Below are 19,960 nucleotides of genomic sequence, written 5' to 3' on the forward strand. Positions count from 1 at the left end.
ATATTTATAGTATTTACTTTTCCAATTCCTATGGTAAATATGGAACAAATGTTTTAAATAATGAATATTACCAAAATTAGGTTTTGTAACAAAATAAAAGACAAGATTCTAGTAGAATCTTTGGATTTGTGCATAAAAGGGAAATTATTGTGAAATTTAACATAAAATTAATCATAGGTGATTTTCAGAATCTAAAAGAATATCGAGTTTCATTTTTGGTATATCATAAATGACATGTATTAGAAAAAAAGTTATTAGTAGTTTTAGTTTTATTTATATATATATTTTTTAATTTTTTGGTTATATATTAGATATTTTCTTTATGAATTAATTTAGTTTTGAATTTTAATATATTTCTTTCTTGAATAGAGAAAATAGTTAAAAGGACATTTTATGTATGAATATATACTGTTAAATGATTAAATTTATAATTTTTTATATGTTTAGGTTACTACAACAACTGATATTTTATTACGACACTTTAAAATAGAGCATAAAATTTATAATATAAATAGTGCTTTGAGTAAATGCAGTTGCTTGAGAGTTCTCTTGAATATAATCACTGTATTACTTAATGGTTGAAATAAATAAATAAATGCTTGGGATTTTTTTTAATCATTTTAGTTCTTGCAATTAATTGTCTTTATATAATTGATAGTAGCTCCGAACAGTCACGAATCCGCGTTGGATCTCACCAAACTCTTAGTTGAAAAGGATACCTCATGGAAGTTTACTAGTTCTAATGTGGACGTGGGTAAGCCAAAGCCGCACAATTTTGGTTGTTCCCCTAATGTTCCATCTACTTGTGAGACGGGAGGTAATTTGTTAACTACTTTTGAATTGTGCCAATGGATAAAATAAAAGATAATAGAGTGCTTGTATTTACTTTTTTTTATTTATTAATTTGCACTATAAATATCGAAGGAATATTTTCAATCATGAATACTATAATAACAGGCTCTTTGAAGCTGTACGTCAAAGATGATTTTAGTACTAAATTAATCTTAGATGATTTTTGGAATGAAAAAAGTTTGCCTCCAAATCAGTTTTGGAGAAATCTCTTCCAAATCAGCTTGACATTTCTTTTTCTTTTTATTTCATTTTAGTTCTAACAACAATTGTGTTTATATAATCCAGAAAGCCAAGAATCCTCGTTGGGACTCTCTAAACTCTCAGTAAAAGAAGATACCTCGTCGAAGTTTACTAGTTCAAATGTGGACCTGAGTAAGTCAAAGCCGCAAGAATATGGTTGTCACTCTTATGAGATGGGAGGTAGATCTCGGCAACAACTGAAACAAGGAGAGGTTACACCGCTGTTTCTAGCAACTATGTCAGGCTGTGTAAAGATTGTTAAAGAAATACTTAGAATGTACCCTCAGGCAGTGGAGCACTTAGATGATGAAAGGCAGACCATACTGCATGTAGCTATCAAGTACCGCCAGTTGGAGGTTTTTGAGCATGTGTCTAAAATGAAAGTACCAATGAGGTGGTTGGTACGAAGGATTGACATCAATGGGAACTCCATTTTGCATATGGTTGGAATGCCAAGGCATGATTATGTACCTGAAAAGATGGTGGGCCCTGCACTTCAATTGCAAGAGGAGCTGCTCTGGTTTGAGGTACACTTCTCTGTAACTCCGCTCTCATCTGCTCTGTAATTCATGCTTTGATTTTTGTTTTTTGTTTTTCGTTTCAATTTTGTCCCTTGAAATAGTTCATGTGTTTTCCCACCCCAAAATTATCAATTTGTGTTCTTTTTACACGTCTTATGGAGTGATGGAATTTATTAGTGTAACAATAATTGTTGGACGAGATAACATTACTGAATGTTCAAATAGCGTTGAAAACACTATAAACATTTAGACCCCCAATTGCAAATTACAAATTCAAGCTTATTATCAAACAATAAATGTGCGGAATATGAATATAAGCTAATGATAAAATTGATAAACAATCTGAACCAAATAAAATCACATCCACAGCAGAAATTAAATGGCAAAAATTAAGGGAAGAGAGATGCAAATACAAGGACAACACAATGATGTTTTATCAAAGAGGAAACCGAAGCCCTCTGCGTAAAACCTCTCTGCTGCCTTCCAAGCGGTAAATAATCCACTAAAGAATGTAGTTGGGATACATAAACAGTAGAAGACCCTCTAAACCTAATTTACTGAGTGTACCTAAGCCCTCCAAGCTTCTTACTCCGACGAAGTTACGCCGAACATATTTCTTCTTTAGCTTACCGGATTCCGCTATAGCCCATAGCATCAACCAATAGTTATTGGTCCCTTCCTAACTGCTTCCTAAAACACCAAAAAGCCTTCTCACAGATATGGATATGGTGAGAAAAGGATTTGGGTAAGAGCCTCTCAAGGATGTAACAATGGAGAAGGTGAGAGTAGAGGAATTTGAAGAGTCTCTATGTGAAAATTGTGGATGAATCAATCTTATTTTTCCCTAAGATTTCTCTCATAAAAATTCTCTCTAGAAGTTCTTTACATTTCATGGGTGTAAGGGGTATTTATACATGGGTGAGAATGGAATGCGAAGAGTCAGTTTTTTCCAAACAGGGTGGTCTGGCGGCTTGGTCTTGCGACTTGACTGAGTTGCGAGTTCAAGCCGCGAGATAACAGAATGGGCAGGCTGGACTTTTTGTCCTGTAGTGTTCCAGTTGGCGCAACTGTTCATCTTCTCGCACGCTTTACTCGTGTGCTGCATTTGCCGGCTTGCCAATCGCGAGTCACCCGCGAGTCCCAGCCACGAATCTCTGCAACCTTGCACAATCTTGAGCATTTCTTCACACTCTCTCACTCACTACCCTTACATGATTCCCACTTAAATACAAGGTTACTAATTGTTAAATTACAAGCAAATTTTGTACGGAATAAAGCTTGATTAAATTCAACCTTACAATCTCCCCCTTTGGCTATTCCGTGACAAAACTCTACAACAAACTCTAGACTTAACGCGTGAGTTGAGAATAGTTGATCAAAACTCACTCACACCTAACTCTAGAATCTGTGAAACTCTTGAACCATAAGAACAAGTACCTCCTGAAACACAACAACACAGTATGATCATTGTATGCAGTAACCTTGTAATGTGAATGAAGCAAACACAATGCAATCAAGCAAAAATGGAAATAAGACATAGACCATGGCTTGACCAAACATGAATAATCACTTATACAAAGTGATCACAATGCTCATACATAAGAAATGAACATCTGAACATGCAAGCCAATAAGCTCAATTGCAAAGTATCATTTGCATGTCCAACACTCAACCAATGTAACAACTCAAGATAGTTGCATTAAGGATAAAAATCCAACAAAGGGCATAAGAGTGATGTACTTAAAGAACATGCATGACATTTAATATCAAGTTTAGCAAACAAACACACGCACACACAAGGGAGAGGGAAAGGGATTCTAACACAAAGGCACACCACAACTCAACTCAAAAGCCATGGTAACTTTTTAGATACCTTTGTTCATTTCATTTCTTTTCATTTATTTTCCTTTTGAGGTTTTTCGGTATACATAATGCAAATTTGTTTTAGTTTTAATAACTTTGTTAGAAATTTAGACCCCTTAAAACACACAGATTGCGTAGCCTAGATTAATTAGCCAAGTTGTTACTTAGTCAAATTAAGCAATTCTAGGTTAAAACAATCCAAACAATCATATCAAGATATAATGCAGCGGAAAATAAATAACACAAGATATGATCACCCAGGAAACCACACGGTAAAACCTGGGGAGGATTTGACCCACCGATCCTCAAGGCTAACCTGAATTCACTATGAAAGAATTGAAGTTCGTACAAAAGGACTACAAGCTCCCCGCTCGACTTCCTAATGCTACCCACCAGTAGAACTTCCTGACACGACCACGCGCAGGCTCCGAATCCACGGACTACTTCTTTCTTGAATTCTTCAATCAGCTACAAGCTCCCCGCTTGCTTTTATTTTAATCTCCAATGGTTGCAACAATAATGATCTTCAAGATGTTGAAATAATCTCCACCATGAAAACCCTAAGTTTTGTGTAAAGGAAAGCTCCTCAAAGATCTCACACGAGATTCACACAAAACAGCAATGTATGAGCAACAATACAATATGGGCTACCTCCAAAAACGTGGCTAGGGTTTTATTTATATACCTAGGGTAAAAACATAAAACCCTAAACGTTTAATGAAGTAGGGCTGAGTTGGAAATTCTGCAGAAAATTCAACCTGTGCGATTTTCGATCGATCGAGTCTATTCTTCGATCGATCGAGCCAGGCCGAGAGTCCCAAGTACTTCTGCAGCCACTCGATTCCAACTTTACAATATTAAACCAACTTTGAGCAAGTCTAAATAAGACTAAATACAATGTTTTGATCATGGTTTGCCAACATTACAAATTAGAGTTCTAAATACATAAAATCCTAAGACCTTAGAACCTAACAAACTCCCCCTTTGGCAATCCGTGACAAAACCCTAATTAACAGCTCAAAGTTTTACAAATAAAAAGCCCTTTACAAAGATAATGCTCATAAAATTCAATTCAGCCTAACTACTATCCATAGTTGCAAGTGTAGACAGCAGCTTAGTTGAATCAACCTGTATAATCCTGAAATACTCAACAAACGCATAAACGCATGTGTGACAGTAAAGAGTAAAACAACAGGTATAACATTCTTGTAAGATCCACACAACACAAAATAAAGACATATAAAAATGAACAAGTCATAAATATAAATCAATACGCAGTGAATCATAAAGCAACAAGAATCAATAAAAAATATCATGTATATCAATCAATGTTACTCCCCCTAACATGAATATCCCAAAAAAAATGATATACAAAGTGAAGCACATAGATACAATCTAAAACTCCACAACCTCCTCTAAAACAAAAAAAAACTCCCCCTAACAACAAAAACTCTACTACAAGTCAAAACTCCACTCCCCCTTTTTGTGACGGAATGCCAAAGAGCAATCACAAGTCGCCATCAAAAGGAGGTGGTGAGGGTGAATGAAGACGCGCAAGATCAGCTCGGAGAGCACGCATCTCATCCAGCAAGTCCACCAAAATCTGACCATGAGCCTGCTGAACAGTCATGACAGTCTCCAAAGTACGACGAACATCAAAGTCGGCCGAAGGAGGTGGAGGAACATCAGCAGCAGCATCATCATCACCAACAGGAATAGGAATATCCTCACCAGCCATACCTGCAGAAGAAGAAGGAGGAGGTGCACTACTAGAGGGCTCAGATCTAGGGTGTTTAGAACCAGCTCGAAGATGAGCGGCCCTCTGTCTAAGAAAAGACGCACCTAAAGGTCCTATCACATGGACGGGCTCAGAGGAAGGAAAGTCATCAAGACCAAGAAAGAGAAGAATCCTATGAATGAAAATAGGATGAACTAGAGCATGAGCAGTAGATGAACTCCTATAAACTTCGTTCAAAGAACGAAGAAAAAGATGGGGAAAACTAATAGGAGCATCAGTAACAAGAGCGTATAGAAAAACACACCTCTCAAGAGGAATGGTGTGAACATGGGAAATAGGCCAGATCGAATGACAAGCTATCCGAAAGAACAGATAGTGCAACCCAGAGAGCTCAGCAGAAGTGATCCGAGGATCAGAACCCCACTGGACAGTAGTACCAGTGACGTATGACAAAACATCGCTAATCTCGGGAGACTCATCATAAGGATAGACAGGATGCTGGACCAAAGGTACCCCTAGAGCATCAGCCACTACCCGAGGAGTAATGGTGTACTCTACGCCTCGTATCCAACTCTTAACTAGAGTGTTGGAATCATAGACGCGGATAGAGATGTTCGAATAGAACTCTCTAATCAAGGCAGAAGGTGGAGGAGGATCAGAAACATCCACCAAGGGTAACCAACCCCGACGCTCAAAATTTGCCCTAATGGCAGGATCAAGCTCATCTAACAGCACAGAACGCTCAGCCCAAATCTTTCTCTTAACGGTCAGTTTCTCAAAAGTCTCTTGGTTTTCCTCACTCGGAAACCTCTCACTATCAAAGGATGGAGGGGGTGAAGGAGAAGGTGAGGGAACACTCCTACGGGCTCTAGTTTTCCTAGGCATAGTGCTAAGGAAAGGACAGAGACACAAAGAGAAAAACACAAAGAAACAAGAGAAAACAAAACCAAGGGCAGACTGCAAATTAGCACAATAAATAATATAGAACAAAAATCTATATGATGCATGAACAATAACATGTTGTGATGCATGATCTAAATGCAGTGACAAATTAAGTTTAATTGAGAGTAATTGGACAAAATTGGCTTGAACAAGGAATTTCTATCAAAAATCCCAAAATTTGAAAAATCACTTGAAAATTTTGCAACAAATTGATGAATTAAGCATTACAAAACACAGCACATAGATTATAATGCTTAATTACACCAACACAACAAGCCAATTTCATCAAATTCTATCCAATTTAACAAAAGCCCCAATTCGGATCAAGAACAAACCCTAGAATTTTCAATTTTTCACAAAACACAAAATTGATCAAATTAACCACCAAGGATCATTAATATAATGTGTCCCCACAAAAACCCAATGATCAATTTCATAAAATAAGGTTTGAATCAACAGAAAATCCAAAAAGAATCAAGTCCGAAAATTACCCTTAAATGCATGGATTTATGCATGAAATAATGAAAATAACATCAAAAGGAAGGGCAAAAGAGTCTTACCGGCTTGAGGAAAGAGAGATTTTGCAAAAACAACGGAGGAAAACGACAAAAATCCTGAGGTGTGGAGCCTTGCCAACGCGGAGAGAGAGAAAAATTTGAAAAAAATTTGAATAGAACCTTTGAAAAAGTCAGAACTGAACTTTTAAAAAGCTTTTCCACGATATTCGATCGATCGAAAATTACATTCGATCGATCGAAAAGCACAGTCATTTTAAGACAAATGAGAGCACTTTTTCGATTGATCGAAAAATAGGTTGGATCGATCGAAATGGGCAGAGGCTCACTAAATTTTGGAAAAATCACAGTTTTTGAAAGACACAAGCCGAATTTTGAAAATAACTCCTCAAAGCATTAAATTGAAGAAACAAAATGCATGAGTATGAGATGGAATGCTTTTTCAAAAACCCAAAATTTTGAACCCAATATTCTTAAACAAATTGCAATCAACCTCCCATTATATTTTCTCAAGCAACAAATATGTTGTGCATAAATCTCAAGATATTTTCAAACTTGGTTGGTCAGACCAAAAACACACACTAGCATGTACAGTGTTTAACAAAGAGTAACTTGTGTCGTGTGTGATACTAGCAAAAACTTGAGATACATGTGAGGTGATATGTGAATAGCAATCAATCACAAAGTCTACAAAATTCATCACATAGAATTCAAAAGAGACTATCACCTAAAGAGTTACATCCTATAACTCCCACATCTCCTAGAACAAAAGCTTGCAATCATGTAAGTTTCTTGTATTTTTGCCTCTTATTTGCATGAGATGGCATTCAGCCTAATAGTACACACCGGTTTGAATTAAGTGAATTGGCATCAAGCCTAATAGTACACACCAGTTTTAATTTATTTTGAGGCTACACCTTATGTTCTTTTTGTGCATGTGCTACACTTTCTCGAGCACAGAATCTTATGATATGCACTAAGGTGTTCATGATTGGCTAGTGAACAGTGGTGAGATGGTTATTTATGCCTTTCTCAAAAGGATCAAGTCCGACAGTCAAATAACATGTGACTTCAAGATTAAGACAAAGTGATAAACACCATAAACATCTTTCCCACACAACATGCACTACAAAGCTCAAACTAGTAAAGTGCAATAAAGTAAGCTCATCCAAGCTAAACAAGGTACATAAGACATGTTATGTGTAAATAAATTGACCAACCTTGTTTTTCAAAAATCAAGAACATTATGTTCAACATAAATTTTGCTTCCTCCTTTTCCTTTTTTTTTTTTTTTTTTTTTTTTATTTAAAGGAAAACAAATAAATCCTAGAATGAAATGCATGAATGTAATGCAATGCAAGTCCTAGAACAAAGAAAACACAAAAAAAAAAAAAAACAATGGTCACAAAAGAATAGAGCAATGAAGCACAAGGACCATGTCAGAAAGACTCAAGTATTTCGAGTCTTTTGCATCCAAAACTTTTTAGATGCACCATGAGCATTGGAGTTCTTATTCACATTTGAGTGATTCCCAACTCCATGATTGGAATAAAGGTTTAACACCTTTACCAATTCACCAATTAATGCCATAGGATCTTGTGCTTGAGGCACAGGCACTTTTGGTTTATTTGCTCTCTTATCAGCTTGAAGCTTGTAACAGTTAGGACGAATATGTCCAGACTTACCACAATAATGACAAACCCACGCAGGTTTACCATGCATCTTGTCCTTAGATTTGGTAGGCTCCTTAGGTTTAGATTCTCTTAAGTCTACCCTAGTCTTCTTAGGTGGTGAAACTTCTACAGGTTTAACTACCTCACTCACAGGTGGTTTGACAGTATCACTCACAACCTCACTCACAGAAGGTCCAGAAGAAGAAGAAGGAACAAAAGTAGTGGAATGTGGTCCAGTATCAAAGATGCTTTCAACATATCCTAACCCAGTTTTATCAGAAGGATACTTTTGAACATTCAGCATGTGATCAAGTTTAGAACTAGCAGATCTAGCAACAGATAAATCATGTTCCAAAGTTCTAACTTTATCAAGCAAAAGCATATTCTCAGATTTAACATTATTCAAAAGTTCATTTGCATCAAACAGTTTAACAAGCAAATTTCTCTTTTCAAGCTCAAGAGAATCAATTTTCTTTAGGCCAAGATCAACTTTCATAGCATCCTTTGCAGCAATTTTGCAAAGTTTGTTATAGGCCTCTTGAAGATCTGCATCTTCAGAGAGTTCCCCATCAGAAGGGTTCTCTTCAGCAGATATGCCTTCATTGACTATAGCAGTAGCCGTGAAAGCAATGAAGTTTCCATCCTCGTCACCACCGGACTCATCATCAGAAACCTCATTATCACTAAGGGTTACAGCCATAGCTTTACCCTTAGTCCTTAAGAATGTAGGACATTCAGATTTCACATGACCATACCCTTGACAGCCAAAACACTGAGGACCCAAAGAGTTATTAGAAGATTGACCAGAATTTTCTCTAGGTTTTTCAAAATTGTTAACCTTAGTGGGATCATTCTTCCTAAAATTTCTAGGTTCAGCAGTGTAAGTACCTCTTGCCTTTCTATTTGTATTCCTAAGAAAGTTCTTAAAGTTTTTGGCAAGATAGGCAATCTCTGTAGCAGAGAGCTCATCATCAAATCCACCACCATCAACATCATCAACTGACTTAAGAGCCATTGATTTGGATTTGTTCACTTTAGGTAGGTCAGACTCATAGGATTGAAGAGATCCTACAAGCTCATCAACAGGGATGGAGTCCACATCCTTGCTTTCAGTTATGGCAGTCACTTTGGGTCTAAAGTCTTCAGTTAAAGATCTAAGAATCTTCCTAACAATCTTAGGTTGATCATAGATTTCACCCAAATTAAAAGCAGAATTAACAATATCATTCAGTTTGGCATAAAATTCATCAAAGGATTCATCATCAGACATCCTAATGTTTTCAAACCTAGAAGTTAATTGCTGCAGTTTGTTTATCTTAACTGCCTTTGTGCCTTCATGCACAGTTTGGAGGATTTTCCAAGCAGTATGAGCAACCTCAACATTAGAGATTCTCTTAAATTCCTCCATAGAAACAGCATTAAAGATAGCATTCATAGCTTTGCTATTGAAGCTTGCTGCTTCTTTTTCAGAAGTTTGCCACTCACTCACAGGAGTAGCGGGCTTCTCCCATCCGTATTCAACGGAATTCCAAACCCTTTCATCAATGGATTTCAGGAATGCTTTCATCCTTACTTTCCAATAGGCATAGTTGTTCCCATCAAAATGAGGAGGAACAAACAGAGAGTGTCCATGCTCCATGACAACAGGGGTCAAGGATCAGCTCAGAGATTAAAAATCTCAAACAAAAAGAGCTACCAGCTCTGATACCACTTGAACGGTTTTAGACCCCTTAAACACACAGATTGCGTAGCCTAGATTAATTAGCCAAGTTGTTACTTAGTCAAATTAAGCAATTCTAGGTTAAAACAATCCAAACAATCATATCAAGATATAATGCAGCGGAAAATAAATAACACAAGATATGATCACCCAGGAAACCACACGGTAAAAACCTGGGGAGGATTTGACCCACCGATCCTCAAGGCTAACCTGAATTCACTATGAAAGAATTGAAGTTCGTACAAAAGGACTACAAGCTCCCCGCTCGACTTCCTAATGCTACCCACCAGTAGAACTTCCTGACACGACCACGCGCAGGCTCCGAATCCACGGACTACTTCTTTCTTGAATTCCTCAATCAGCTACAAGCTCCCCGCTTGCTTTTCTTTTAAGTTCCAATGGTTGCAACAGTAATGATCTTCAAGATGTTGAAATCATCTCCACCATGAAAACCCTAAGTTTTGTGTAAAGGAAAGCTCCTCAAAGATCTCACACGAGATTCACACAAAACAGCAATGTATGAGCAACAATACAATATGGACAACCTTCAAAAACGTGGCTAGGGTTTTATTTATATACCTAGGGTAAAAACATAAAACCCTAAACGTTTAATGAAGTAGGGCTGAGTTGGAAATTCTGCAGAAAATTCAACCTGTGCGATTTTCGATCGATCGAGTCTATTCTTCGATCGATCGAGCCAGGCCGAGAGTCCCAAGTACTTCTGCAGCCACTCGATTCCAACTTTACAATATTAAACCAACTTTGAGCAAGTCTAAATAAGACTAAATACAATGTTTTGATCATGGTTTGCCAACATTACAAATTAGAGTTCTAAATACATAAAATCCTAAGACCTTAGAACCTAACAAACTCCCCCTTTGGCAATCCGTGACAAAACCCTAATTAACAGCTCAAAGTTTTACAAATAAAAAGCCCTTTACAAAGATAATGCTCATAAAATTCAATTCAGCCTAACTACTATCCATAGTTGCAAGTGTAGACAGCAGCTTAGTTGAATCAACCTGTATAATCCTGAAATACTCAACAAACGCATAAACGCATGTGTGACAGTAAAGAGTAAAACAACAGGTATAACATTCTTGTAAGATCCACACAACACAAAATAAAGACATATAAAAATGAACAAGTCATAAATATAAATCAATACGCAGTGAATCATAAAGCAACAAGAATCAATAAAAAATATCATGTATATCAATCAATGTTACTCCCCCTAACATGAATATCCCCAAAAATGATATACAAAGTGAAGCACATAGATACAATCTAAAACTCCACAAGCTCCTCTAAAACAGAAAAAACTCCCCCTAACAACAAAAACTCTACTACAGGTCAAAACTCCACTCCCCCTTTTTGTGACGGAATGCCAAAGGGCAATCACAAGTCGCCATCAAAAGGAGGTGGTGAGGGTGAATGAAGACGCGCAAGATCAGCTCGGAGAGCACGCATCTCATCCAGCAAGTCCACCAAAATCTGACCATGAGCCTGCTGAACAGTCATGACAGTCTCCAAAGTACGACGAACATCAAAGTCGGCCGAAGGAGGTGGAGGAACATCAGCAGCAGCAGCATCATCACCAACAGGAATAGGAATATCCTCACCAGCAATACCTGCAGAAGAAGAAGGAGGAGGTGCACTACTAGAGGGCTCAGATCTAGGGTGTTTAGAACCAGCTCGAAGATGAGCGGCCCTCTGTCTAAGAAAAGACGCACCTAAAGGTCCTATCACATGGACGGGCTCAGAGGAAGGAAAGTCATCAAGACCAAGAAAGAGAAGAATCCTATGAATGAAAATAGGATGAACAAGAGCATGAGCAGTAGATGAACTCCTATAAACTTCGTTCAAAGAACGAAGAAAAAGATGGGGAAAACTAATAGGAGCATCAGTAACAAGAGCGTACAGAAAAACACACCTCTCAAGAGGAATGGTGTGAACATGGGAAATAGGCCAGATCGAATGACAAGCTATCCGAAAGAACAGATAGTGCAACCCAGAGAGCTCAGCAGAAGTGATCCGAGGATCAGAACCCCACTGGACAGTAGTACCAGTGACGTATGACAAAACATCGCTAATCTCGGGAGACTCATCATAAGGATAGACAGGATGCTGGACCAAAGGTACCCCTAGAGCATCAGCCACTACCCGAGGAGTAATGGTGTACTCTACGCCTCGTATCCAACTCTTAACTAGAGTGTTGGAATCATAGACGCGGATAGAGATGTTCGAATAGAACTCTCTAATCAAGGCAGAAGGTGGAGGAGGATCAGAAACATCCACCAAGGGTAACCAACCCCGACGCTCAAAATTTGCCCTAATGGCAGGATCAAGCTCATCTAACAGCACAGAACGCTCAGCCCAAATCTTTCTCTTAACGGTCAGTTTCTCAAAAGTCTCTTGGTTTTCCTCACTCGGAAACCTCTCACTATCAAAGGATGGAGGGGGTGAAGGAGAAGGTGAGGGAACACTCCTACGGGCTCTAGTTTTCCTAGGCATAGTGCTAAGGAAAGGACAGAGACACAAAGAGAAAAACACAAAGAAACAAGAGAAAACAAAACCAAGGGCAGACTGCAAATTAGCACAATAAATAATATAGAACAAAAATCTATATGATGCATGAACAATAAAATGTTGTGATGCATGATCTAAATGCAGTGACAAATTAAGTTTAATTGAGAGTAATTGGACAAAATTGGCTTGAACAAGGAATTTCTATCAAAAATCCCAAAAATTTGAAAAACCACTTGAAAATTTTGCAACAAATTGATGAATTGAGCATTACAAAACACAGCACATAGATTATAATGCTTAATTACACCAACACAACAAGCCAATTTCATCAAATTCTACCCAATTTAACAAAAGCCCCAATTCGGATCAAGAACAAACCCTAGAATTTTCAATTTTTCACAAAACACAAAATTGATCAAATTAACCACCAAGGATCATTAATATAATGTGTCCCCACAAAAACCCAATGATCAATTTCATAAAATAAGGTTTGAATCAACAGAAAATCCAAAAAGAATAAAGTCCGAAAATTACCCTTAAATGCATGGATTTATGCATGAAATAATGAAAATAACATCAAAAGGAAGGGCAAAAGAGTCTTACCGGCTTGAGGAAAGAGAGATTTTGCAAAAACAACGGAGGAAAACGACAAAAATCCTGAGGTGTGGAGCCTAGCCAACGCGGAGAGAGAGAAAAGTTTGAAAAAAATTTGAATAGCACCTTTGAAAAAGTCAGAACTGAACTTTTAAAAAGCTTTTCCACGATATTCGATCGATCGAAAAATACATTCGATCGATCGAAAAGCACAGTCATTTTAAGACAAATGAGAGCACTTTTTCGATTGATCGAAAAATAGGTTGGATCGATCGAAATGGGCAGAGGCTCACTAAATTTTGGAAAAATCACAGTTTTTGAAAGACACAAGCCGAATTTTGAAAATAACTCCTCAAAGCATTAAATTGAAGAAACAAAATGCATGAGTATGAGATGGAATGCTTTTTCAAAAACCCAAAATTTTGAACCCAATATTCTTAAACAAATTGCAATCAACCTCCCATTATATTTTCTCAAGCAACAAATATGTTGTGCATAAATCTCAAGATATTTTCAAACTTGGTTGGTCAGACCAAAAACACACACTAGCATGTACAGTGTTTAACAAAGAGTAACTTGTGTCGTGTGTGATACTAGCAAAAACTTGAGATACATGTGAGGTGATATGTGAATAGCAATCAATCACAAAGTCTACAAAATTCATCACATAGAATTCAAAAGAGACTATCACCTAAAGAGTTACATCCTATAACTCCCACATCTCCTAGAACAAAAGCTTGCAATCATGTAAGTTTCTTGTATTTTTGCCTCTTATTTGCATGAGATGGCATTCAGCCTAATAGTACACACCGGTTTGAATTAAGTGAATTGGCATCAAGCCTAATAGTACACACCAGTTTTAATTTATTTTGAGGCTACACCTTATGTTCTTTTTGTGCATGTGCTACACTTTCTCGAGCACAGAATCTTATGATATGCACTAAGGTGTTCATGATTGGCTAGTGAACAGTGGTGAGATGGTTATTTATGCCTTTCTCAAAAGGATCAAGTCCGACAGTCAAATAACATGTGACTTCAAGATTAAGACAAAGTGATAAACACCATAAACATCTTTCCCACACAACATGCACTACAAAGCTCAAACTAGTAAAGTGCAATAAAGTAAGCTCATCCAAGCTAAACAAGGTACATAAGACATGTTATGTGTAAATAAATTGACCAACCTTGTTTTTCAAAAATCAAGAACATTATGTTCAACATAAATTTTGCTTCCTCCTTTTCCTTTTTTTTTTTTTTTTTTTTTTTTATTTAAAGGAAAACAAATAAATCCTAGAATGAAATGCATGAATGTAATGCAATGCAAGTCCTAGAACAAAGAAAACACAAAAAAAAAAAAAAAACAATGGTCACAAAAGAATAGAGCAATGAAGCACAAGGACCATGTCAGAAAGACTCAAGTATTTCGAGTCTTTTGCATCCAAAACTTTTTAGATGCACCATGAGCATTGGAGTTCTTATTCACATTTGAGTGATTCCCAACTCCATGATTGGAATAAAGGTTTAACACCTTTACCAATTCACCAATTAATGCCATAGGATCTTGTGCTTGAGGCACAGGCACTTTTGGTTTATTTGCTCTCTTATCAGCTTGAAGCTTGTAACAGTTAGGACGAATATGTCCAGACTTACCACAATAATGACAAACCCACGCAGGTTTACCATGCATCTTGTCCTTAGATTTGGTAGGCTCCTTAGGTTTAGATTCTCTTAAGTCTACCCTAGTCTTCTTAGGTGGTGAAACTTCTACAGGTTTAACTACCTCACTCACAGGTGGTTTGACAGTATCACTCACAACCTCACTCACAGAAGGTCCAGAAGAAGAAGAAGGAACAAAAGTAGTGGAATGTGGTCCAGTATCAAAGATGCTTTCAACATATCCTAACCCAGTTTTATCAGAAGGATACTTTTGAACATTCAGCATGTGATCAAGTTTAGAACTAGCAGATCTAGCAACAGATAAATCATGTTCCAAAGTTCTAACTTTATCAAGCAAAAGCATATTCTCAGATTTAACATTATTCAAAAGTTCATTTGCATCAAACAGTTTAACAAGCAAATTTCTCTTTTCAAGCTCAAGAGAATCAATTTTCTTTAGGCCAAGATCAACTTTCATAGCATCCTTTGCAGCAATTTTGCAAAGTTTGTTATAGGCCTCTTGAAGATCTGCATCTTCAGAGAGTTCCCCATCAGAAGGGTTCTCTTCAGCAGATATGCCTTCATTGACTATAGCAGTAGCCGTGAAAGCAATGAAGTTTCCATCCTCGTCACCACCGGACTCATCATCAGAAACCTCATTATCACTAAGGGTTACAGCCATAGCTTTACCCTTAGTCCTTAAGAATGTAGGACATTCAGATTTCACATGACCATACCCTTGACAGCCAAAACACTGAGGACCCAAAGAGTTATTAGAAGATTGACCAGAATTTTCTCTAGGTTTTTCAAAATTGTTAACCTTAGTGGGATCATTCTTCCTAAAATTTCTAGGTTCAGCAGTGTAAGTACCTCTTGCCTTTCTATTTGTATTCCTAAGAAAGTTCTTAAAGTTTTTGGCAAGATAGGCAATCTCTGTAGCAGAGAGCTCATCATCAAATCCACCACCATCAACATCATCAACTGACTTAAGAGCCATTGATTTGGATTTGTTCACTTTAGGTAGGTCAGACTCATAGGATTGAAGAGATCCTACAAGCTCATCAACAGGGATGGAGTCCACATCCTTGCTTTCAGTTATGGCAGTCACTTTGGGTCTAAAGTCTTCAGTTAAAGATCTAAGAATCTTCCTAACAATCTTAGGTTGATCATAGATTTCACCCAAATTAAAAGCAGAATTAACAATATCATTCAGTTTGGCATAAAATTCATCAAAGGATTCATCATCAGACATCCTAATGTTTTCAAACCTAGAAGTTAATTGCTGCAGTTTGTTTATCTTAACTGCCTTTGTGCCTTCATGCACAGTTTGGAGGATTTTCCAAGCAGTATGAGCAACCTCAACATTAGAGATTCTCTTAAATTCCTCCATAGAAACAGCATTAAAGATAGCATTCATAGCTTTGCTATTGAAGCTTGCTGCTTCTTTTTCAGAAGTTTGCCACTCACTCACAGGAGTAGCGGGCTTCTCCCATCCGTATTCAACGGAATTCCAAACCCTTTCATCAATGGATTTCAGGAATGCTTTCATCCTTACTTTCCAATAGGCATAGTTGTTCCCATCAAAATGAGGAGGAACAAACAGAGAGTGTCCATGCTCCATGACAACAGGGGTCAAGGATCAGCTCAGAGATTAAAAATCTCAAACAAAAAGAGCTACCAGCTCTGATACCACTTGAACGGTTTTAGACCCCTTAAACACACAGATTGCGTAGCCTAGATTAATTAGCCAAGTTGTTACTTAGTCAAATTAAGCAATTCTAGGTTAAAACAATCCAAACAATCATATCAAGATATAATGCAGCGGAAAATAAATAACACAAGATATGATCACCCAGGAAACCACACGGTAAAAACCTGGGGAGGATTTGACCCACCGATCCTCAAGGCTAACCTGAATTCACTATGAAAGAATTGAAGTTCGTACAAAAGGACTACAAGCTCCCCGCTCGACTTCCTAATGCTACCCACCAGTAGAACTTCCTGACACGACCACGCGCAGGCTCCGAATCCACGGACTACTTCTTTCTTGAATTCCTCAATCAGCTACAAGCTCCCCGCTTGCTTTTCTTTTAAGTTCCAATGGTTGCAACAGTAATGATCTTCAAGATGTTGAAATCATCTCCACCATGAAAACCCTAAGTTTTGTGTAAAGGAAAGCTCCTCAAAGATCTCACACGAGATTCACACAAAACAGCAATGTATGAGCAACAATACAATATGGACAACCTTCAAAAACGTGGCTAGGGTTTTATTTATATACCTAGGGTAAAAACATAAAACCCTAAACGTTTAATGAAGTAGGGCTGAGTTGGAAATTCTGCAGAAAATTCAACCTGTGCGATTTTCGATCGATCGAGTCTATTCTTCGATCGATCGAGCCAGGCCGAGAGTCCCAAGTACTTCTGCAGCCACTCGATTCCAACTTTACAATATTAAACCAACTTTGAGCAAGTCTAAATAAGACACCATACAATGTTTTGATCATGGTTTGCCAACATTACAAATTAGAGTTCTAAATACATAAAATCCTAAGACCTTAGAACCTAACAAACTTTTTTTTTCTTTTTTAAGCACAAACTTCATGCTGGCCAAATCTTGAATTTCGGCCGATATTTATCGAAATGTCCCAAAACACCCGAAATGACTTGAAATTTTTTCAAAGTGGAATAGGAACACCCTGGATTAAATTCCTGGAGTCGCCACTGAGTACAAGCACCCACCCTTATTTTTCTTTAAACTTCAATGACAGTAACTAAGTTGATCATCAAGGTGTAGATAACATCTCCTCCTTGAAAACCCTAAGCTTTGTGTAAAGGAAAGCTCCTCTAGATCTCACAAGAGATTTACACAAAATAGCAATATGAGCAACAAGGACTGCACTCCAAAACGTGGCTAGGGTTTTCTTTATATACTAGGAGAATTAGATCTAAAATCCTAATCCTTAATGGGCTTGGGCTGAGTTGGAAATTCTGTAGAAAAAACATTATGCCCGATTTTCGATCGATCGAGTCTAAGCTTCGGTCAATCGAGCGAGGCCGAAAGTCACTAATACTTTTTGCAGCCACTCGATTCCAACTTTACATAAATGGACAACTTTGAGCAAGCCTATAACAAGACTAAACAACCTGTTTTGATCATGGTTTGCCAACAATACAAATTAGAGTTCTAAATACATAAATTCCTAAATCTTTAGAACCTAACAATGTATAATGGATAAATCTATCTGATTGAGATTGATTATGCCACCCAACAAAATTTTTTTATTCCACAGCTACCTGCATGTATGAGACAGGGCCGTTAATTAATTGTGCTACTTGTATGTGGGATTAAATTGAATCATCCTTTGATATATAATTAAGATACCCTTTTTAAAGTGGGTATTATTCCTAGTTCATCAACTACTTGTTGTTGTCAACCTGTTATATTAAGTTTATGTTTCCGTGTGCAGCGTGTGAAGTCAGTTACAAAAGCCTCTTTCATTTATCATCAAAACAATATGAAAGAGACCGCTGAAGGCTTATTTGCTAATACCAAATCTAATCTTCGGAATGCGGCGAGAGATTGGCTAATTCGCACAGCAGAAGGATGCTCTATTGTGGCAGTTCTAATGGCTACAGTTGCCTTTGCGGCAGCCTACACAATACCAGGAGGTCCTAATCAGAATACTGGTGTTCCAGTCCTTCTCAATGATCCTTTCTTTGTGGTTTTCACAGCAACTGATGTACTCTCACTTGCATGCGCTTTGACTTCAGTGGTAATGTTTCTTTCAATCCTCACAGCACCATTTCGATTGGAAGACTTCAAGCATTCCCTTCTTAACAAGCTCATGCTAGGCGTCACATTTCTGTTTTTCTCCGTTGTAATGATGACGATATCATTTTCTACAACAATCTTCCTCATGATACGTACTAAAGAAAGGTTGACAAAAATTATCCTCTATTCCCTTTCTTTCCTTCCAGTCGGCATCTTTGCACTGGCATATCTCCCGCTCTATCTTTCTCTATCAAAGACTTACAAGTACTTGCTGAAGAAAATTATAGAGGCATTTCCTTGCCGTTATTGGTTTCCTGCCATGTCTAAGAACACCAGCATGTACTACAGCGATCAAAAACTTGAAATCCGTAGTTCCTCCATTCACCTTCAAGGTGGGACAAATAATAACTTCAATCGAGACAACCCAGAGGGAGGGGACTTTTGTTCGCAGAATACATCACAGGCCGTACAATGTTCTGTTGAAGAAAGCCAAATTGTTATACTTACGGAAAAGCAGTCTTAATATAATATTTATAGGAATTCTTCGTGGGCACAAGAGTGACAAACACTAGTGTTGATGTGTATATTAACTCTTGAACTTATGTCTACTGTAATATTGTTTGGTCTCTACGGCAACCATGAAGAAAAATAAACTATAAGTTCAAAGATGTTTGCCCCTGACTCAAATTGAGAAAAGTATCTAATACTATATATAATAGCAGAAGCCTTTAAAGAGGTGCTAACACATTAGGAAAAAAGACTCCTTAAAATGCTGCGATATTTAAGTTAAAAAGGCGATAAATTACAATGTTTGGCAACACTACAACCGTTTAAAAACCTCTCATTATAAATAACAAAAAAATAACTAGTTGAAATTAAAGGGGAGAGAGAGAGAGAGAGAGAGAGAGGCGACGAGGAAATGGGGAAAGAAGCAGAGAGAGAGAAAGATACGATACACACAGAGATAGAAATAGAGGGATGCAATGAGGCCTGGGATACAGAGAGAGAAGCAGAGAAGAGAAAGAGGCAGAACAGTAAAGAGTACATTAATTGGGCATAAGAAATCAAAACACGATTACTGTCAGTTTTTTTGCTGCCATCCATTCCCTCGCCAGACTCAAGACACTGAAACCGCAGGCACACAGAGGAATTGATATTGAAGGAGAGAAATCTAAGTGCCATTAACTTCGTCAATCAGGCCATTTACTTGCCATCATCAGATCGCTAAAACAGCCACCAGTTATTTTTTTCCCCTTTCTTATATTTGGGTTGAACGGTTTTTAGACCCCTTAACCCAACCAGATTAACCTAGTTAATTAGCCAAGTAATTACCTTAATCAAAT

At 37.5% G+C, this 19,960-nt stretch overlaps 1 protein-coding gene across 1 annotated transcript; it reads left to right on the forward strand.

Annotated features, from left to right (window-relative positions):
- Positions 1-1,043: 1,043 nt before the first annotated feature.
- On the forward strand, positions 1,044-19,279 carry LOC136069125 (ankyrin repeat-containing protein ITN1-like). The gene is made up of 2 exons (XM_065777320.1): positions 1,044-1,619; positions 18,313-19,279. The coding sequence occupies exons 1-2, from the start codon at positions 1,266-1,268 to the stop codon at positions 19,138-19,140; spliced, it is 1,182 nt and encodes a 393-aa protein (XP_065633392.1). The 5' UTR covers positions 1,044-1,265; the 3' UTR covers positions 19,141-19,279.
- The last annotated feature ends 681 nt before the right edge of the window (positions 19,280-19,960 follow it).

Source organism: Quercus suber, unplaced genomic scaffold, assembly GCF_002906115.3.
Source record: "Quercus suber isolate HL8 unplaced genomic scaffold, Cork oak 2.0 scaffold_153, whole genome shotgun sequence".
NCBI classification, from domain to species: domain Eukaryota; kingdom Viridiplantae; phylum Streptophyta; class Magnoliopsida; order Fagales; family Fagaceae; genus Quercus; species Quercus suber.